We start from the raw sequence: 22,033 nt of genomic DNA, 5'->3' as shown, positions 1-22,033 counted from the left end.
ACTTTGGTGTTTTGTAGTGAGGTTTTTGGAGGAAAAAGCAAAGGCAGAAGCTGAAACAATTGGGAGGTGGCGTTGGAAAATCAAAACTCAGTCAAATGTTTCAGTGGCTCTTTTAAAAATTTTGATGAAAAACAGCTTTGCATCTGGATTTTTTTTTCTCGGGTGGGGGGAGGGGGAATGTCCCACCAGCTCTACTCATCTCTGAGCAGCAGGTTGGCCTTTTTCCCTCCTGCCCCCCGGCAAGCAATGGCATAAATCACTGCACATCTGGAACTGCTTTGACTCGTCCCATCATGCCCTCCCCGTCCCGCTCCAGGGGATTGGCAGGCATTAGCTATGGTGGTTGAGAAATTCCCAGAGGATATTTTTTCTCAAAGAGGGAAATATTTTGGCAAATCAGGGAGATTTTCTCAGGCTTCCTTACAGCCCCTAAGCCTGCCACTTGCTCATGGCAGAGCCAGCTCATAATTTTGTTGAAGATGTAAGTATCTCTCTTCTATAGAGATTTAAATTTAGACTCTCCTATGTCTAGAAGTGGCGCACTTTTCCCCACCGCTGTCTGTCCAGAGTGATGTAACTCTGCTGTGAGATGTCTCCATGACGGTAGCATCCTTTTTCTACAATAGGTCCTTCTTTGTCCTCTACACCTTTTCTTCTCTCCAGGTGGAATCCAGTCTAAAATGTACCTTGAGCTTGTGCTTATAGAGGGGGAAACTGAGGCACAAGAAGGGCAGTCTTGCTGTATTTGGTGTTTCTGTTTCTGAAAGCCGCAGCTTCTGGAGTCACGTGATTAAGTGAAAATCACAGCTTTTGCTTTTTCTTTTTTTTTAATGGTTTCTGGCCTTCATGCTTGCAAAGAAAAGTCTGACCCGAGTTCAGTCATAAAGGCTCACAAACCTCATGGCAGACCGCAATCCCAAGCATTCAAAAATCCTGAGTCAGGCCCCCCAAAAATCATGACTGACTTCAAAAAATCCTGTGGGTTTTTTTTTTATTTTATTTTTTTGTAAATCTAATTGTGTCTTCTGGTTTCTGAGACCGAGGTCACATTTCTGAGTTTTTCTTTATAACTTACTAGAAACGTACTTTTTTAATAAGATTCTCATATGACTCCAGCAGCTGGCGTTTTCTGGGGAAAACGTGACAATGTCTTGGAACTCGTGATAAAACAGCAGAATTTGGCAATGTTCCAAGCAGAGATGCTTGAACTTAATTTAGTGGTTTAAAAACCGTAAGGTTTTTGTTCCAATCTCATGATTTGGGGGGATTTTGGAATGCTTGTGGCTGACAATACTGTATTTAACATATAGTTGGAGGGTCTCTTCCATCCAGGGGAATAGCGAGGAGTTCCTCTTTTCTCTACATGTCTAATTGGTTCCAGGCTAGTGCATTTAATTTACATATAAACTCCCCTTCCGTGGTGTGTGTGTGTATATGGAGGAGGGGAGCTTGAGTAGAGGAGGGAAGGAAGAAGTGGTATTCTTGCTAAGCTCCACCCATGATTCCAAGCTCCACCTACAGTGCCTGAATAGCTGTCATGCTTTTGCTGAAATAATTGGCAGGGAAATAGTTAAGAAGGAGACTTAACCAGAAGACAGGTTTCAGAGTGGTAGCCATGTTAGTTTGTATCAGCAAAAACAATGAGGAGTCCTTGTGGCACCTTAGAGACTAAAAATTTGTTTGGCCCACTTCATCAGATGCATCTAATGAAGTTGGTTTTAGCCCACGAAAGCTTATGCCCAAATAAATTTGCTAGTCTCTAAGGTGCCACAAGGACTCCTCGTTGTTTTAATCAGAAGAGACACTACTTGGCACCATTGCAGTAGCCTTTTCCACTCGTAACTCTCAAAATGCTGTGCAAAAATAGGTGTCTTCATCTTGTAGGTGGGTAAACTGAGGCACAGAAAGGCAGGAATTTGGCCAAAGTATCCCTGGGAGCCGGTGACAGAGCTGGGACTAAAACCCAGGTCTAACTCTCAGTGCGGCCAATTTCGGCCACACTTTAAAATGGGCATCACTAGGTTTCAGGGTGAACACCATGTGGCAACAGATCAGGTCTGTTCACATGTCCCCTGAGAAGTACTGGAGACTCAGACAGCCCTGATGCAGGATGCTACTTCTAAGAAACTTAGGCTGACAATTCTTGTGGCTGTGTGGCCACGTTCCCTGTTGCACTGCACCTTGGCCAGTTACACCCCACTGACATTTTGGGGGAAAAAATAGTTCCAATTCATACCAAAAATGACTGAAAAATCCAGAAAATTTCACTTTAGGACCATCAAAACATCTAATTTGGCTAATATTGAAACACTCTGTTTAGACATTTATAACATATTAATATTTTGTATGCTCTGTATGCCTAATACATCTCAAATTAATATTTTAAATATCATTTTACTAAATAAAATGAATCCAGGCTAAATGTTTCAACCTTTCCCATTAACAAAGTGAGTTGAAATCAGCATGTCAACATGAAACACTTCGGTTTCAATGAAACTGCATTTTTCAATGGAAAACTGTTCTGCCTAATTTTTTCGCTGGCGCTACTTTAACCTTTCAACAGGGACTGCCTCTTTCTGATGTCTACATTGATGGGGGCGTGTAGGGTACACACACTGCATGCTCCTCTAGCATGAGTACAGATAACAGTGTAGACTCTCTACACACCCAACCAGCGCCTCCTGTGCAGTGGGCTAGAGCCTTTTCCTGCTTCAGGGAGCTGCTGGAGCTTTTCCCTGCTGCCTCCCCCTCTGCTAAAGACTTTCACAGCTGCATGTAGCTACACACGCAGGTAATGTATGGATAGGGTGACCCAGATGTCCCGATTTTATAGGGATGGTCCCAACATTTGGGACTTTGTCTTATATAGAGTCCTATTACCCCCCCATCCCTCCGTTCTGCTTTTTCACACTTGCTGTCTGGTCACTCTACATATAGATAAGACTGATAACATCATTTTCGTGCTTAAACTGGGGAAGTGGGAACACTGCAGCATCTTTAGCTGGACACAGAAACTTTTAACAGTAGATGTACCCGTGTATTGTGATAATAATGCAAATCTTCAGACCCATATAACCCCCCCCCCCCCCAGCAGATTAAATTATTTTTCTGGCAACTGGCAAATCCATAAAAAAAACCCAACCAGGCCGATCAAATACCAGCCAGGTGCTAACCCCTATTCCACCTTCATGCTATTTGCTGGGTTGCGATGGGCCATAACCATTTACAAATGGGTCCTGAGCCCAAAAAAGGTTGAGAACCATTGCTCAGTGCAAGAGTCCCTGGGTGAGCTTCTCTGGCCTGATTTACACAAGAGGTCAGACTGGACAATCATGATGCTGCCTTCGGGATCTAACTGTACGACAGTTTTAAAGACAGCAATAACATATGAGGTTAACTGGCAGGTCCAGGCTGGGACAAATAATGCTCTTGGCTCTGGGCTGGTGCAATTCTCAAAATATTTCGAGACAACGAGAATTTTTTCTCTCTTTAATTTGAGTTTCCTAAAATACCCGTGCGGGCTAATTTCCGAAGCTGGCTTCTCGGTGCTGCTGGTAATTAGCTAGCCAGCCACGCAAGGAATTTGCAGAGTGTGCGTGTGATCCATTCTGGGGCGAAGGCGCTCTATTTTCAAACTACACCCTGCGTAATTGCTAGGCTGTTTTCTTCCTGAGGTTTGCTGCGAATCTGGGGCATGGTCGGCTCCCGAGACAGAGGAGTCACTGTGCAAGGGGCACAGCCTCCGCCCTCTCCTTACATATCCTCAGAGAGGCAGGAAATAACACTGCCCCGCTCTGTCCTGCCAAGCTGGAGCCTGTCGCTGGGAGGTTGTTATGATCTCAGCTTGGAAAGTATAATTTCAGGACAACTCCTCCAGTCTCGATCCTCACTGACACCCATGCACGAAATGCATCAGACGCTCTTAAGATTGGCCGCATCAAGGGCTTGATTTTATAGTTCCACGAAGGACAGTGTAAAGCATCCTTAAAAACAAGTGTCAATTACAAGTTAACTTCCCCACACCTCGGGAGGACCCCTACATTGCCAGTGCTTGGCTGTACTTGGAAATCAGACCCTGTATATTTCAAAATAATGCGCCCTCCCTGGGTTTCGCTCGGACCTCCGCTCAATGCTTTCACTGCTCCTGTTTAGGCCTTTGGCTGGTGCAATAAATTCAGTCACTTTCACCTGAAGGTTCATGGTCAGTTTCATTTCCTCTTGCACCTGGATTTGGTTTTAAGGTGCTTCGCTGAAATGGTCTAGCCGTGCAGTGGACTCAAGGGCTTCTGGGTTCTAGGCCCCAGTTCTGGGAGGCGGGGGGATCATGGGCTGGGGGATCAGAGGAAGAGGCTGTGAGTTGGGATTCTGTACCACTGGGCGCGTTTCTTCCCTTCACCATGCAGCTGCAGGAAGGCAGGATGGATTCTTCCCTACGCAAGCCTGAGGGTTAATTGTGAACCTAAAGTGCTTTGGGATTGGGGTGTGATGCAAGGTATCAGTGAGATCAGCAGGCACAGGGAGCAGCTCCAGGACTACGAGGTGTTTTTAAGGAGATGGTACTAAATTATCACTTTGGGAGAAGCCCAGCTCACTAGGGCTCATCCCCTGTTTCTAAAATGTGCTCCGGGCTGCTGGGGACACTAAAAGAACCAGAACATCCATCTTGCAAGGAGGCCAGCAGCACGGCACCTCCTAGCACCAACTTGGGAACAAAGTTTGCTTCTTGGACCCGAGAAGATACAGGACGGGGGGTTATAAGAGCTGGTTGGGAACCCAAATTTCTGTTCCTTGAGATGCAGAAATGTGGTGGTGGTTGTTCCCAATGAAATGAAAATCCAAAATGTGCTGCGAAACGAAAATGCTGAAATTTTGATTTGGGACCCTTCCAATGTTTTGCTTCAGTAGCACAGCCACTTTTTGCTTTGACGTTTGTTCTCCATAATGTGAAAGATAAAATCTGAATGATATTTTAAACATGAACAGAAATCAAAACATTTCAGCTGGATAGCGTCATTTTGATGGATTTTTGACTTCTTCCCATTGCGAAATGAGCACGTTCCCAGGAAATATTTTGATTTTTGCCGAAACCGCTTTTTGCAATGGAAAACAGCTGGGTTTATATTTTTGTTGACCTGGCCTAGTGTGAATAGTAGAAAGGGGATTCCATGGACACAGACGGACACCCTCCTGTTCTCTCTGGGTATGTCTACACGGTATCAGACACCATGCCACCCAGCCCACATATGAAGGGGCTCAAGATCTAGCTGCTCAAGATCTTGCGGCACCCTGGGCTAGCCGCCCTGGTACAAGCCCATGCGACTTCCTGGATCTGCACTCGGGTGGCCAGCCCCTAGCGCACAAGTCTGAACAGAGCTAGCACGCGGCTGTCTACCCAGGCCCAGGGGCTGCTAGCTGCAGTGCAGACGTAGCATCAGGCTTTCTCAGGCAAAGGGTTTCCGGAGATGGCCATACTGACTATGCTATTGAATTACCGGCACTGCTCCCAGCAGCCTGTCTCTCTACCTCCAATCCACGCTCACGCAATGCCTGACCCGGCTTCGCTCACCCACCCTTCTGCAGTGCTGCTCTGTCTCCGTCTAGGGCTCAGCCCAAAGGCGCAACAGCCTTCAGCTAGCAGAGGTGGGTCTTTATCTCTTGTGCCTCTAGGCCAAGAGGTCGCAGGTTCACATCCTGGTGCTGGCTACTCCGCCTCCCCCCCCAAGGCCCCAGCTCCTCTGTCAGCTTTGAATAAGTCACTTCCCCCACCCCTCTGTGCCTCAGTTTCCCTATCTGCATCCTAAGGCTAATACTTCCATGGGATGGTGTGTAAAACACCCATGTATCTCACTCCCCTGACACTTTGTCCTAAAAGCTCCAGGTGTAGCTACGCTGACCGTTACAGGGCAGCATGGGCCTGTGGGTCCTGCAGCCCAAGGCGGTTGGATAGCCCATGGCCAGTGTTACACAGGGGGCAGGCTAGATGATTGCAGTTATCCCCTCTGGCCTTGGAATCTGTGACTCCAGTGGGGAGTCAAAATGCAAGTGCCGGCAGTGAGTTCTAGGGGCAGCCGGCTAACAAAATCCACCACATGATGGGGCGATGACATTTCCTGTGGCCAGGGGGAATCAGCTGCACAAACTCAACCCAGGCCAGGTGTGCTGCTGGCTGCGGTTTGCCTGTCCTCCCTGCGGCCGGTAACCTGAAAGAACCCAATCTGGGAAGAGTCTGAAAGTCTCATTGAGAGCTTGGACTGCCGGGGTGGGTGGGGGGGTTGTTTTAGCACCTGGTTGCAGGCTGCACAAATATTTCCATTCCCCTAGCAGCTCATGATACAGAGATTTGCAGATTCCAAGGCCCGCAAGGTTCATTGCGATCATCCAGTCTGATCTCCTGCATACCCAGGCTCTAAACTCCTTGCCCCAAGTCCTGCATCACCTGATGGATTTGTTTTGAATCATATAATTTGAGACACCAACCTTGGGCAAGTGACTTTGGCCCAGATCCTCAAAGTTATTAAGGCATCTAACTCCCAGTGGAGTTACCTTTGAGGATCTGGCTCTCTGCCTCTCTGGGCCTCAGTTTCCCCTCACATCTTTTTGTTTCAACTACTTAGACTGTAATTAATTTGGGAGAGGGGCAGTTTTACTACAGCTTGATCTTTGCTGAGAAAAAAGATGTGGTTTTACCAAGTTAAAATTCTGATGCAGTTGGACCCTGGTCCAGGTAATCGATAGTAACACATGTTAAAACTCCCACTGTCCTGTCTACCCTAGGATTAACACACGTTTTTTCTCTTGTGGAGTGCCTGCCGCAATGGGGCTTTGATCAGGGATGTTAAAAGTAACACACTAGTCTGAATTTTCTGGAGTTCGCTTAAGTCCATGAAAGATGTACACAGAGGGAGGTTTTTTTTTTAAGTGTTGGCTTGATTCTGCTCCTACTGGCCCTGTTTTGAAAGGCAAAAAGGGCAACTCATTGATTAAAACCTAAAGAGTATGACCCAAGTGTAAGTGATGCAGCTTCAGCTTCGGCCACCAAACTGAAAAATCCCCCACAACAGGCGGTTCGTTTCAACTGAAACTGATTTTTTCCATTCCCCCCCGCCCCAGCTAAACAAAAAAAAAAAGAGAGAAAATGTTCCATTTGGGCTGCATGAAACAGTTTCAATGTCAATTCTGAACGACCTTTCAGAACAAAATGTGCCTGAAATTTTTGTGTTGGGTTTCTTTTTCGGCCGAAGCTATTCGCCGAATTGGCCAGTGGTTTCAGTGCCACACAAAATGAAGTTTCCAGCTAACTTACTATTTGGGTCATATTTTTAAGCTTTTCTTTGCAGCTGTAACATCTGGAGACTTGACTCTTGTTTTAAATGAAAGCTGAGATTCTGGAGAATGGTTGAGAGTTTTGTCTCTGTCCTCCTACTCCTCCCCTACAGCTTTGCACCTCCCCCAACCTTGGGGGTCTCTGGGTTAGACTAACACTCTGCTTTGTGTCTCTTTAGGGCTATGCAGGTCATTCAACATTGATGTCAAGAGACCCCAGATCTTCCAGGGGCCACCGGAGGCTCAGTTCGGTTACAAAGTCCTGCAGCACGAGACCGGAGGGGAGAAATGGTGAGTCTGGAAAGCATTACACCTACCACAGCAGTTCCAGGGGGCCAACCCTTCGTGCCACCGTGGACATTGAGAATTTTACAGGGACTTGTGAGATGGAGTGAGCCGAGGCGAGCCAATAGCTGCATGTGCTTTGCACAGCTGCATTCCTAATTCAAATCCACTTTTGGGCCATAACTGGAAACCGGTTTGACTCCGGTCTGATATAGTTCCAGTGCCTTTGGTGGGGGAGAGCTAATATTATTTATTTGCATTCCAGAGGCACCTAGGTGCCCCAGCCAAAATCAGGTCCCTGTTGTGCTCATCCATACAGAACTTACAATCTAAACCAGAGGTCCCCAAACTGTGGGGCACGCACCCCCTAGGGGGACATAGAGGAACCTTTGGAGGGGCCCAGGCCAGCCCCAATGGGGGGGAGTGGCAGGGAGGGAGTGCCCTGACAGCAGCTCTTTCCGCGGCCCCACTCCTGGCCCCAGACCCACCCCCAGCTGCGGTCCCAGCCTTGGTCCCTTTCCCCATCCATATGTCGTCCCCCCCGAGCCACAGTCCTGTTCCCGACTGTGGTTCCAAGTGGGGGCACAGACAGGGGTAAGGGGAACATGACTGTCATAAACAGATAGCTAAGGGTTAAAGTTTCTTTCACCTGTAAAGGGTTAACAAAGGGAACCAAACACCTGACCAGAGGACCAATCAGGAAACCGGATTTTTCAAAGCTCAGGGAGGGAATGTTTGGGTCTGTGTCTTTTGTCTGGCTCTCAGCTATGAGAAGGATTTTTCTATCTTCAAGCTTCTAATCTTCAGTTTCAAAGTTGTGAGTGCAAAGGTAGAAAAACAATAGACTGTTGTTGTTGTTGTTTTTTTGTATTTACATGTGTGTAGTGGCTGGAATGTTTAAATTGTATCTCTTTTTGAATAAGACTGTTTATTCATTTTTCTTTTAAGCAATTGATCCTGTATTATTGTCACCTTGATACAGAGAATATTTTATGTCTTTTTTCTTTCTTTTTTATATAAAGCTTTCTTTTTAAAACCTGTTTGAGTTTTTCTCTGGTTAAGGCTAAGGAACGAAGGGAGGGGGAAATCTCTTTGTGTTAGATTGACTAGGTTTGAATCTCCATAGCCTCTGGGAGAGGGGGAAAGACTCTTAATCTCTCTGGGTTTGTGTTTCAAGGAATTGAAGTGGGAAAATCTGGGGGAGGTAAAGAGGGGGAAGGGAAGTGCTTTATTTTCCTTTGTTGTAGACTCAGGGCATCTGAGTCTTGGGGTTCCCCAGAGAAGGTTTTGGGGAGACCAGAGTGAGCCAAACACTGGAAATTTTGGCTGGTGGCAGTGCTGTCAGATCTAACATGGTAATTAAGCTTAGAGGGTTCATGCTAGCTTCTCAATTTATGAACGCTAAGGTTCAAATCTGAGTAGGAAGCTATGACAATGACCCTCAAAAGTTTGGGGACCACTGATCTAAACAGATAAGACAGACAAAGGGTGCGAGGGGAAACTGAGGCAGGGAGCAGGGAGGTGACCTTCCCAAGGTAGTGGCAGAGTTGGGCCGGGAAGCTAGACTTCCTGAGTCTTAGGCCAGTGTTCTAACAACAGGGCCACGCTGCCTCTCTTGAACATGGGGAACCTTCAAAGCTGGGAAAAACGGTTAAACTCACTGCACTGCATGGCCAGGGCTCGGAGGTACCAAAGGGACAAAAACTGGAGACCCCCCCCCCCACCATTGAAACTGATGAGGTCCCTCTGGCTTTAATTTGAGCATCTGCGCTGCAGCCATGCATGGGAGCAGGGGAGCGAGGAGTCCAAACCGTATCCCTGATTTGCCCAAGCGCACAGCAGCAGTTTATAAAAAAAATACAAGGAAATGACTAGCCGCCCTGACTCAGCTGCTATTTGAAAATGATTCACAGAAGGAGAAGGGGGGGAAAATAAAAATCTTCTGCACTCAGGAAATCCAACTGTTCTGCCAGGGGGCGCCAGCGGCGGCCGGGACTATGCGTCGTAATTGTTTGACACAAAGGTCAGCTGAATACAGGAAACAAGCGCTGTATAGTATCGGGGGGTGGGAGATTCTGGAGCGGGAAAGGGGAGTGAAGTAGTAGGTCCGTGGGTGTTTGGAGCAAAGTCTTGGATCTGCAGCCATCTCTGTGCGGAGCTGGGAGCTAGTGTTATTGTATGGTTTGAATATGAGCTCAGAGAGTGACCCAAAATTGCTGTCCATTAGGTGACCAATGTAGGAGTGGGTGGGTCACCGAGCCATTCCCAGTGGACTGGCGACCACATCTTCTTTGGTGCTAACTGGCCCCCTGGGCTGCCAGTCTCAGCAAGAGATGCCCAAGTGAGGACAGGCTGTAGGGAATCAAGTCCTCTCTCTTAGCTGCAACGAGGAGGGATGATATTAGTGTTAAGGTTCAGACCAGCTTTCTCTGTAAAGCTCAACTCTTCTAAAGCTCTATAATCTGCATAGTCACTCGGATTGCCTTCAAACAAAGAAGGAAGTGTTTCTTCACACAATGCACAGGTCGCCTGTGGACCTCCTTGCCAGAGGATGTTGTGAAGGCCAAGACTATAACAGGGTTCAAAAAAGAACTGGATAGATTCATGGAGGCTAAGTCCAGCAATGGCTATTAGCCAGGGTGGGCAGGGATGGTATCCCTAGCCTCTGTTTGCCAGAAGCTGGGAATGGGTGTGAGGGGATGGATCACTTGATGATTCCCTGTTCTGTTCATTCCCTCTGAAGCACCTGACATTGGCCTCTGTCAGAAGACAGGATATTGGGCTAGATGGACCTTTGGTCATTCTTATGTTCTTAATTTTGCAGGGCCTCATGGGATCACTGGGGAGGGTTAGTGACCCAAATATGGGGTCATTTGACCAAGGGGCTCCTGAGGTACAGTCCCTCCCAAAATTGGCAAGATAGCATGTGCCAGTAGGCTAAAGGGAGGCTGTCCTCATGAAAAGCATCTATTGCCACTCCTCTGCGGATGCTGCGCACGTCTTTCACAATGGCACCTCTGCCCACCCCCAAGAAAATGTGTATCTCCAACTCTGTGTTCTACGGCTAAGGCAGGTCCAGCTGACGGACAAAATGACCTCCAGACCTTAACTGGTTTCTCTCTTGGGCTAAATTTGGGGCCTAAGATTGGCGATGGTGTTCTAAGCAGCCATGACAGTCTCTACGACAGAGCTTCCACCCAGGACGGAAAAGGCAGTATATCCGCCCGTGTTTAGAACTGGTCCCCCACACTCTCAGCCACTTTAAAGTGCGGGGACCGGGCGTGAAAACGTGGAGCTTGTTGGGAAATGCGGGGGGAGGGGTGCTCCATGGAAAATTTTGACAAAACCCAAAAATCTGTCCTGTTATTTTGTCAACCCGTCCAGTGGAAAAAGTTGACTTTTTGTTAACAGAGTGTAACAGAGTGCTGGCTAGGAGGTCCTGAGCCAGGCCCCTGTCAGCCCAGCTCCAATTAAGAAGCATTAATTGGGGCTGCCTGAGTATGCCACACCTAATTGCTAGAAGAGAAGCACCTGTGGGCCTCATTAGCCAGGGGGCTATATAAGGCTGGCAGGAAGGAAGTGAGGGGGGAAGAGAAAGGGACGGGAGGAGCTCCAGGCTGGAGAAGTGAGTTGTCCCCGGGATGGCTGGTTTGGGGCAGACTATAAATGGAAGTTGCTGGGAATGAGACTGAAGATAAAAATCACTGGTGAGTGCACTCAGAAGAAGTCTCTGGCTGATTTGTTGCGAGAGCAAGTGAACTCCTCGTTACAGGGGGGACCAAATCAAAAACATTGGCCCCAGACTCAAAACTGTCTGCCTTTTCCACCCACATTTTTCAGTTTTCTGACTGAAAAAAAAAAGTCAAAACCTTTCAAGGAAAGCTGACGCATCCAGTAAATACTTTGGTTTCGTCAACACCACAGTTTTCCATCCCAGCCTCCCCACCCTCCCCCCTCCCCCCCAAAAAAAGTTTTGATGGAAAATTTTCGATCGGCCCTAATAAAACAATATCGGGCCAATGCCAAGATCCTGAAGGGCTGCCAGCATATCGGCTGTCTAAGTAGGCACTGGCTTTTTTTAAAAAATGAAACAAACTGTGATGAGTGCTGGGAAGTCAAAACCCACTGGCCTGGATGGGAGGTACACCAAGAAGAGATCGATCTGTCTGAAGTACCTAGAGTGCCTCACCATTGTGAATTCACTTACGCTGTGCGGGAGGGCAGTGCTATTGTCGGTGTTTCACAGTTGGGAAACGGAGGCTCGGAGTGACAGGACATGTCACGGGACTAAAGTTAAGCACGTGGATAAGCACCTGGCACCTGAGGAGTTAGGTGCTGAACATCTTTGAGGATCTGGGAAATGAATCCGTTGTTCCTCTGCAGCTCTGTCGGCTGCGCTCAACAACCACAGACAGCGCGAGGAGGGTTGATTTAAGTTGCAGAGTTTAGCCGAACAATCCCAAGTCTGCATCCAAGTGCCTTTTTCCCTCCCGCCTTTTCCTCTCACCCATCCTCAGCCCAAGAGCTGCTTTCTCCGTTCTCTCCTCCTCAGCCTCATTCTCGTCACCAGCGCTCCGTCCTCGGGGCTGGGAGTACAGAGAGCCTCCCTGGACCGGTTTCATGACGTCTATTTTCCCCCTTCTTCGTTTGACTCGATCTTTTTTCCCTGGAGTGTTTTAAAAGCACTTGCAGGCAGTTAAAACGCTGAGGGGTTGTTTGCTGGGTGGGAATAGGGCCAGATCTCTGTAGTTTCTGGGCATCAGTGGAGCAGTGGTGACTTGCCCAAGTTTTTGGAGGAACAAGGCATTGACCTTGCATCCCCCTAGTCCTAAGGCATCACCCCAACCACTGGACCAGCTGAAGTTTTGGCCTAGTACGTCCTTCCCTTCCCGATCCATCTGGGCAGAGAGTTTCCTCCACATATGTTTTCACCCGGAGGTGTGTGAACCAAGAGGAACTCACGGAGCCGTAAACTTAGGCAGCATTTTAGCTAAAGCAGAGAGCCAGAACTCGTTTCCCCGAAGGTGTTTTCATTACGTTACCAGACCAGAGGCAAGCAGGGGGCTGGTATGATGAGGATTCCAGGAGGCTGCAGGACTGGGAAAAGCTCAGTTAAACCAGGCATGGTCAGCCCAAAGAACCGTATTTGCTAAGGACACGCAAACATGCCTGGCCTCGCTGCACACATGCTGCTGTGCAGGCTGGTTTCTGGGGATGTGTGTCTAAAACACAAAACTCAAGGTCTTCTGGACTATTTAAAGGGGCACAGGCCTATTCTGCTGTTCTACGATGCCCAGCTCTGTGAGGGAGTTTGTCTAGCACAGGGGTCTGCAACCTTTCAGAAGTGTGGTGCCGAGTCTTCATTTATTCACTCTAATGGAAGGTTTCACATGCAGTCATACATTTTAACCTTTTTAGAAGGTCTCTTTCTATAAGTCTATAATATATAACTAACCTATTGTTGTATGTAAAGTAAATAAGATTTTTAAAATGTTTAAGAAACTTCATTTAAAATTAAATTAAAATGCAGAGCCTCCCCCAGACCGGGTGGCCAGGACCTGGGCAGTGTGAGTGCCTTTGAAATATGGCTTGCCATAGGTTACCTACCGCTGGTCTAACATCTAGAGTAGGACCCTGGCAGTTGCAGTGTGATCTCTATTCCAAGTTCTGCTAGTGACTTGCCTGGGCATGTCATGTCCCCTTCCATGTGCCTCAGTTTTCCCATCTGTACAGTGGGGCTAAAGATGCTCTGCCCTGCTGTGAAATGTGTTGCGATTTTAGACTGGCTTATGCTGTACAAAGTGCCAAGTATTGTTAATTAGGAACATAGGCACTACCTATTGGATCAAGGTAGTCTGCAGTCACCTGTCTCTGAGGGTAGCCAATCACAGCAACTTTCGAGGAAGGTGCAAGAATCCCACCTAGTGGACACTTATAGAATAACAGACCCTTAGGGGTAGTTTCTTACTCACCTCAGGTTCATGGGATGCACCGTGAAGGGTTGATATATAACACTTTTAAAAACTAACTATAAAACTTCCCTGCAAACCTGTCCCTGTTGCATCAGAACCTCAGGATGCCCACTCTGCTGACAATTTATTTCTTGATGGTCTGAGGAGGAAGGTCCCATCTCTGCCCCCCTTGACTGTGGTTGCTGACTGCGTTGTTGGTGTTTCCTCTACAGGATGTTGGTCGGGGCGCCCTGGGATGGCACAGCTGACAACCGGAAAGGGGACGTGTACAAGTGCGTTATGGGTGCAAGAAACAACTCTGCGTGTGCCAAGGTCAACCTAGGTAATGCCATCTGAAGACGCCACCTTGAAAAACGGATCCTTTTGGGTTGGACTTTTCAAACCTGCCCTGAGGGATTTGCAACTTGATGGTGACTGGAGTGCTGGCATCCAGACCCAGGAGCCCTGGCACCCAATCTGCCAAGATTGTACCTTTCATAACTGTACTGGCATTTTCATTCCTGAAAACTGGGTGTCTAAATCTGCCCACTCCCCACCCCCGGGTGGTTTTGAAACCTCTCAGCCTTTCAAAAGTAAATGTGAAGGGCAGGGTTTACAAAGGATCTCATGGGAATTAGATGCCAAACTCCGATTGAAATGCCCTGTTCCCCTGAAAATCTCAGTCTGAGCCTCGGAGATGGGCACTAAAACACCATTTGCTTTTCCTTCTGCCTCCCGGCACTTTATTCAGGTGACATGGCCTTGTGGAATGTCTCCACGCAGATCAGAAACATGCACTTTGGAATGACACTCCTGGACAACAAAGAGAATGGCTTTGTGGTGAGCACACTTCTTAGCAATGGGCAGAAAAAAGTCCCACATGCCGCATTTCTGTGAGCTACCTTTACCATCCTGTGTGTGAGCCTCACAGTCTCAAACTTAGACCCAAAAACTTCCTATTGTGGTGGCATCTTGGGACTCCTATTGAGATAAGGGTCCCATTGTGCTAGGAGCTGTACATACCCATAATGAGACAGTCCCGTCCCCAAAGAATTTACAGTCTAAGACAAAGAGTGAGAGGGGAAACTGAGGCCCAGAGAGGGGCAGTGACTTGCCCAAGGTCACATGGCAAGTCAGAGCTGGCAGTAGAACCCAGAATTCTTGACTGCTGGTCCAGGGCCCTACCCACTGGACCACACTGCCTCTTGAACTAGTGCTAGGCTTGGATAAAAGGAGTATTTTCAAAGTGTGTCCAGTGTCACTGGAGCAAGCTGCATTTTAACACTGGGAGACGTTATCATTTTGTAAATTTCCCCAGCATGGCGGAGAGGACTTGCCAAAGTGCTCTGAGGGAGGGAGAAGCACAAATCCTACCAAGAGCCCAGTGGGGCGTGTGAGCCTAAATCCCTTGGGCTTTTTGGCAGAGTCCTACTGAGGGGTGGAAAGTAGATCCTGGAGGATGGTGAGAAGAGACAGGGGTGGACGGAGGAGAAGATTTGAAGGAGGGCAGGGCTGGGAAGGGGCAGAAGGGTGGATGCGGTTGGGAGGGGGAGAGGAGCGACAATCGAGTGGCGTTAAACTAGAGCGAGGAAATACCCGAGCTGCTCTCAGCCTGCCTTGGGTCCAGCTGCACTCGGAGCACCCAGCCATGGCCTCTTCCCCCTTGCCAGTCCTGCAGCATTAGGAAGGCAACCAGCCCTGGCTCTGTCATTCAGCTGGGAGGGAGGAGGAATGAATATAGCCCTGTGTCGCTTTTCACACCCTGCCAGCTGCCGCCCTGCATCTCTGTGGGCTCGTGCTTGTTTGCTCACTGAGTCAGCGTCTGCTCAGAGCCGGTCAGGCCACCATGGGCAGTGGGGCGGCCGCGCTGGGTTCTCCCCCAGTCCTGCTGCGTTTGCCACTGGGGATCAGTTTCTCCCTCAGTTTCCCTGTTCTGGACACAGCACACTCCCTGGAGTAGCCGTCTATTCGAAGGTCCTTAGCTGGCTCTCGAGACCGGAGTGGCTGAGAAGTTCCCAGGGGTTAGCGGATTTAGCCCCATGACACGCCTGTGGGGTAGGGACACAGGTTATCCCTGCGTCACACACAGAGAGGCCAAGGTACAATCGAATACCCGCAGCAGCGAGTCTCAGAGCCCGGGTCAATGGCCGTCTGCTCGCGGGGCTCAGGCTGGCAGGGGTAAGAAAAGTAGCGTCACCGTTCCGGCTCTGGAGCCCCGGCTCTGAGACACGCCCTCCCTCACCCCCGGGTGGGTCTTTGATTGCAGTGGAGACATACCCTAAAGGCCAGATTCTTACAGGTATTTAGGTGCTCAACTCACTTTGAAATTAATGGGGGCTAGGTGCCTAATTCGACTTAAATAATTCCACATACACCCCACCTCGGGTGGCGCGGTAAAGCATAATGCCGGGCATTGTGTGTTCCCCGGCTGCCGGCTCCTGCGTGACGTGAGCTTGGTGGGTCTCAGGCCAGTTCCCAACAGACAAGCGTCCGTCTCTCAGAAACCACTCCCTCGACTGACAGCTTCAGTACCAAGGGCGGATCAGGGCAGAGAGAGGAATTCCCCTCTGCACCTGGCAGCAATCGTGCCCAGCCCAGGGGGAGACGTACGAGTTGAGACCCAGAGGATGCAGGTCTCTAGGGCCAGGACTTAACATCACGCATGTCACGTCAGGGAAAGGACAGCGGGCTGGCTGGGCTATCCCAGTACAGCAGGGTGGGAGACACGTCCGAGGTGAGATAGACACTCACGATCCATCTAATCCCTGCCCATGCACCAGGAGATGGGACGTGGGTCTATTCCAGGGTGCCTGCAGATGGGGTAATGGGTGAGACAGACCCCTGGGCTGTGCCAGTGGAGGTGAGTCCGGCTGAACCACTGCCCTGCGCTGGCATGGCAAATGCCTCCTGTTTTAGTAAAGGGGTGAGGGGGAGCTTTAAGCTCCGCGAACAGAGTGATGGAGACGCGCCATTCCTCAGGGACAGGCTTAACCTGCATCTTCCTCTCCTCGGCAGGCCTGCGCCCCTCTCTGGTCCCAGGAGTGTGGCACCTCCGTGTTCAGCACAGGCATCTGCACCAGGGTAGATGGCAGCTTCCAGCCGACCGAAACCATCGCCCCCACAGCTCAGAGTAGGTGGCAAGCCAGCTGCTGTGTGTGTGGAAATGGAGCCGGGGTGGGCCACAGAAGCTGCCTGGGCCTGAGACTGTTTTGCATTACAAGCATGCCAGCCAATTGGCTTCCCCTCCTCAACCCCTTTTGTGTGTACTTGTGGCTTTCATATCGCAGCAGCTTTGGAGGCAGGGAGGAGGAGGCTTGCTGGCCTCTTGGGTCTGCAAGTCCTGGGGCAATGCCAGAAAGGAGAGGTCACCTGTTTAGCTGTGTCCAGCCTTAATGCAATGCCCCAGAAAGGTTTCCTCCATGCTCCTGTCCGGGATTAACTGGCACCAAGCCCTTCCCCTGGCACCAGGCCGTTCCCAGAATGCCCTTCCTCTGGCACCAGAATGCGCCAGCCTCCGGCTGTTCCCACAATGCACTGCATCCAGGTGCTAGGTCCAGACTTGTGCAGCAGCTAGCTCTGTGGTGACCTGCTGCCAGGAGAGGCATTCAGGAAGCTGTTAGCGCTTTTCCATACAACGTGGAATCTGAGGGCTTTTCTTATACACTGCACCCACCCGGCAGGGCCAAAACGTGTTCATCCAAGTGACCTGCTGTGCAGCTGGGGCCCTTTATTTAAGCACTGGGGGTAGAAATTGGATCCAAGGGGCCAAAATCTGCCTTGGCTCTTACAGTTGGTAGATCTCTGTCCTCTTAAGAGTCACAGATAGTCTCTGCTCTAACCACAAGGCTCCTGCCTCTGCCAGGACTGGGGATAGAACCCTGGAGTCCTGGCTCCCTCTACTCCCCACCCTCCGAACCCCAGCATCCTCCTGGCTGCTCTAACCACTATACCACACTGCCTCTGTAAAAATCAGCCACCCAATCAAGATCCTCCCTAATTTCAAAAGCAGGACACACCCACTAGCCCCAGGTCTGCACAGCAAAGCCTCAACGGCCATGATCCCCAATCCCCCATGTCAGCGTCCATCTGATGACCCACTGCCGTGTGTGTGTGTGTGTTTCAGGGTGTTCTACCTACATGGACATAGTGATTGTCCTGGATGGCTCCAACAGCATCTACCCCTGGTACGAAGTACAGAACTTCCTCAGCAACATCCTCAGCAAGTTTTTCATCGACCCGAACCAGATCCAGGTGAGTGTATCCCCCAGATTCAGTTGGGGACTCAATCCGGAGCAGTCATGTGGAACTCAGCGGAGTGACTCTGGCTTAATACTGGGATCTTGTAAATATTGCCTGCAACAGGATCTGAGCCCCCAACATAGCTGCAGGAGGGCAAGCCCCTGACAGATTTAACTAGGCTTGGCAGTATTCAGTTTTTATTTTTTTAATAATTTCTGTGGTTAATAGATGTTTATGTTTAAGCATTTTTTAGATTTTTAACTATTTAAATTTTCACAGTGGTGGGAAATCCTGGAAGAGTTGCCCCGGGATGTGTGTGTCAGACAATAATTATTTCAGGACAGATGTTGAGATCCAACAAGTTAAAGCTTTGTAACCCTTAAAACACAAATTGTTGACGTGTCGTGTCAAAATACAAGAAAGTTAATCTCAAATGTTAAGTCCTCAAGCGGCATTTTCTGTCCTTGGCCTATCCGAACATTTCAATTGTGATTGATGGAAATAGGTTTTCACTGTGGGGGGAAATCGACGTTCCTAGACATTCACCGATAAAAATCCAAGCCTAGATGTAACCTAGATGGTTTAATTCAGTGGCTCTCAACCTTTCCAGGCTACTGCACCCTTTCAGGAGCCTGATTTCCACTACCTGCGTCTGACGAAGTGGGTATTCACCCACGAAAGCTCACGCTCCAAAACCTCTGTTAGTCTATAAGGTGCCACAGGATTCTCTGCTGCTTTCACAGATCCAGACTAACACGGCTACCCCTCTGATACTTGATTTGTCTTGAGTACCCCCGAGTTTCACCTCACTTAAAAACAACTTGCTTACAAAATCAGGCATAAAAATACACAAGTGTCACAGCGCACTAGCACTGCAAAATTGCTGACATTCTCATTTTTACCATATCATTATAAAATAACTCGATCGGAATATAAATATTGTCCTTATATTTTAGTGTATACAGAGCAGCATAAAAAAGTCATTGTCTGTATGAAATTTTAGTTTGTACCAACTTCGCTGGTGTTTTTTATGTGGCCTGTTGTAAAACTACAAATCTCTAGTTGAGTTGATGTACCCCCGGAAGACCTCTGCGTACCCCGTGGGGTATGCGTAACCCTGGCTGAGAATCATTCATCTAATTTATGTGGGTGCGGACTGGGATAAACTGCCCGCTAGTACAAACCGGGATAAATTGTGCAAACAGTGTCTATTCTCGGGGGCACCGATGCAGCTGGTAACATCCCAGTGTAGAGAAGGCCTCACTTCCACCGATTTGCATTCCCGTAGTTGTGAGAACGTGGCCCCTTTGGGCCAGGCGCTGTTCAGAGACCGTCCCTGCCTCAGAAAGTTTACAATTGAAATAGACAAGACAGACAAGGGGAAAGGCGGAGTGAGCAGAGGAAGGGCTGATCCACCACCCCCATAAATCTTGGGATGGGGATTAGCTAGCTGAGGGAAGGAGAGGAGGCATAAGGAAGGGAAGTGGGGGGGCAGGGCAGAGAAGGTGGGAGGGTGGGGAGTAAGGAGGGCAGGAGTGGGTTGAGGCTGAAGTGAAGCAGGGAGTCTGCATCTTGGCAAGCCTAAAGCCCCTTCCTTCCGGCCCCCCCCCCTCCAAGGAGATCAAAGGAAACAGGCTTCCCCCTCAAACGCCAGCTACCTGCCCCCTTCCCCACATCCTCAGGATGAGTAAATAAGGAAACGGTGAGTCTGGCTGGCTTGCCGTGGGACAGGACTGACTCACAGGGGGCAGGCGGGCTTGACTCAGGGCTGCGTGGTAGCTAACTGGCTCCTCTTCTCCCACCCTCCCATAGGTCCTGATTCCCTTCCAAGGGCCTGATCCTGAGAGGAGTGACACACCCACGCTGCTCCTGTGGGCGCTGGGTCTCAGCTCCTCCCAGCAGCGGGGCCGGTGGCTGTGATACTCTGCAGGCCAAACTCAGGAGCCTCTGCAAGGGGGGGGGGGCCCTTCCGACCTGAGCCATCAGCAGCCATGGCTGGGCGGAGGTGCTCCTAGCCCCCTGGGGTGTCTGTCTCTCCTCCCCATTTGCAGAGCCCAGACAGACCATGCAAACGGGCCTCTGACCCTGCCTTGCTGCCCCCTGAATGCCCTGCTTTGCTCTGATCCCAACCTGCGCCTAGAATTCCTTACACCAAGCCCCTCTCTTCAGGATGCCTTGCCTGCCTTTGGCCCCACATTGCTCCCCAAATGTCCAGTCTCGCTCTGGCTCTGCAATCGGCACATTCCCAGAATGCCTTGCTCATACCCTCTGCTGTATTCCCAAAATGCCTTTCCTCGCTCTGGCCCTGGCATTAGCCCAGTCCCATCATGCCCTGTGACTGGCACCAGCTGGCCTGGTCCCACAATGCCTTGCACTGACGCTGTGGTTGGCGTCTGGTTTTTTTCCACTCCCCAGGTTTGTGTCCACTCGGGGAGGAGACAAGAAATCCCACCCCATGGGAAACAAGAAACGTAAAGAAAAGAGGCGGAAAGAGAGCCTGACCTCTGAGCTTTGTCATATGTGTTTGAGGGGTAGAGGGGGTGGAGAAGGCCCGCTCTGCTGAGACGGCATAGGCCAGGGCTGAAACCCAACCCTCATTCCAGGCCAGGTGGCCTGGAGTCACCCAAGCAAAAGCCAGTTTTGTTATTTTTAGCTTAGCTCCCACCAACCAACGGAAGGGACCGCAATGCCATGGATTTCCCCCCCCTCACGTTGGTGTGTTGGACAGACGCCTGCCCTGCCTGGGCTGTGTTAACTCCCTGCGTACAGATCTTATGTTCCAATCCGCCCCTAGCAAGCACTTGGAATCTGACTGCATCTCCCCTCTGCCCCCTTTGCTCTTCGCTGCTTTAGTACGTTAGCCAAAGGAGAGAGGATTTCCTCTGGCTGGAGGATTCGATGCTCACGAGAGAGGCAAACAATGCAGCATCCCGTCTGGGATACGCACCCAGACCGGTCTGCAACCTTGCACTAGAACTAATCAGACTGATGAAATGTTTGCCCCTTTGGCCTGTGCAGTTAACCAGTGTTCTGGGCCGTGCAGGGCGGGGTCTGTCAGTGCTAGGAGTCAGAGCTATCCTTGTTTCTTCACAAAAATATGTGCACAGAGTCCTGTCTTCGGTTCCCAAGCATGGCAGAAACAAACAGCAGGCAGTTTCCTTGCTCAGACAATGCCACGTCTGCCCCTCCAGCGAGCTCTGTGCCCACACACACAAAGTTAGATAAAAACATACGTATTCCTGCTGGAAGGTTGCAATGTAACTTGACTTTATTGCTTAGAATTCAGAACAATAACCCCAAAACAGAGAGAGACAAAACAGGCTGCTCCCTAATGCAGTGATAAACGACTGACCCCACCTTGCTGTAAGTGGGCTCTTTTCAAAATGGCTGCCTGCTGTGCTGACTGACTCTGCTCCCACACTTTGCTACAGAGTCCTCTAACATGCAAGCAGGAGCCCCACTTGTTCCCTGGCTGCTCTTAAAGTGATAGCTTGCAATTCCAACACAGTCCTCAATACACCCACAAAGGGAAGGTCAATTGACTTGCTGAAGGCCATGGACTAAGCCCTTGTCTCTTGAATCCCAATCCACTGCCCTCCCCTTTCTACCCCAGCCTCTGCATGCAGAAGGGGTAATTTAGCACCGAACTGCCCGTAGCACTACTGAATGTGCCTCCCCCGTTATAGGTGGGGGTGCTGCAGTATGGGGAGAAAGCTGTCCACGAATGGACCCTCCGGGATTATCAGACAGCAGAAGAAGTGGTGGAGGCAGCGAAGAACATCAGCCGGCAGGAGGGCCGGGAGACTCGCACGGCGTTCGCTATCCACAAGGCCTGGTATGGGGAGTGGCGGGAGGGATTTCTCATGAAAGCTGGGTGTGTGGATTTTTAACTGTGGTCTCCACACTTCTTAGCTGCTTAAGTGCCATATCCATTCTGGGGTGAATTTCCAGGAGCAGAAAGTTCCTAGATACCCTGTTCTCATGGTATTTCCTCCCCAGGCAGAACCAGAGAAAAGGGGGCCTCTTGCAGGGAGATGATGGCAAAGTATCTTGGTGCTTATATGGCTCTGGGATCCCAACATCCAGCACAAACTGTGTGTGGCTGACGCCACTGAAATGCAGGCAGCTCAGGGGTGGAGAACAACTGTTAACAACCCAGCAGAACAGTGTGGGGAAGGAGAAATGCAGCGCAGAAAGGGCAAGTCCTCACTCATGTCTAGAGTGTTTTAGGTTTG

General features: G+C 49.7%; 1 protein-coding gene across 1 annotated transcript in view; it reads left to right on the top strand.

The window, feature by feature from the left end:
- Positions 1–22,033, top strand: part of ITGA10 (integrin subunit alpha 10) — a 50,232-nt gene that overhangs the window by 5,789 nt on the left and 22,410 nt on the right. Inside the window, exons 2-7 of the mRNA XM_075071076.1 lie at positions 7,503–7,614; positions 13,793–13,902; positions 14,311–14,399; positions 16,575–16,689; positions 17,683–17,810; positions 21,485–21,633. Of these exons, the coding sequence (XP_074927177.1) occupies positions 7,503–7,614; positions 13,793–13,902; positions 14,311–14,399; positions 16,575–16,689; positions 17,683–17,810; positions 21,485–21,633 (703 nt within the window). The remainder of the gene's footprint in view (positions 1–7,502; positions 7,615–13,792; positions 13,903–14,310; positions 14,400–16,574; positions 16,690–17,682; positions 17,811–21,484; positions 21,634–22,033) is intronic.

This window comes from Chelonoidis abingdonii, chromosome 11 (genome assembly GCF_003597395.2).
Source record: "Chelonoidis abingdonii isolate Lonesome George chromosome 11, CheloAbing_2.0, whole genome shotgun sequence".
Lineage (NCBI taxonomy): Eukaryota > Metazoa > Chordata > Testudines > Testudinidae > Chelonoidis > Chelonoidis abingdonii.
Note: the sequence above shows the minus strand (reverse complement) of the source record. Positions and strands in the feature narration are given on the sequence as shown.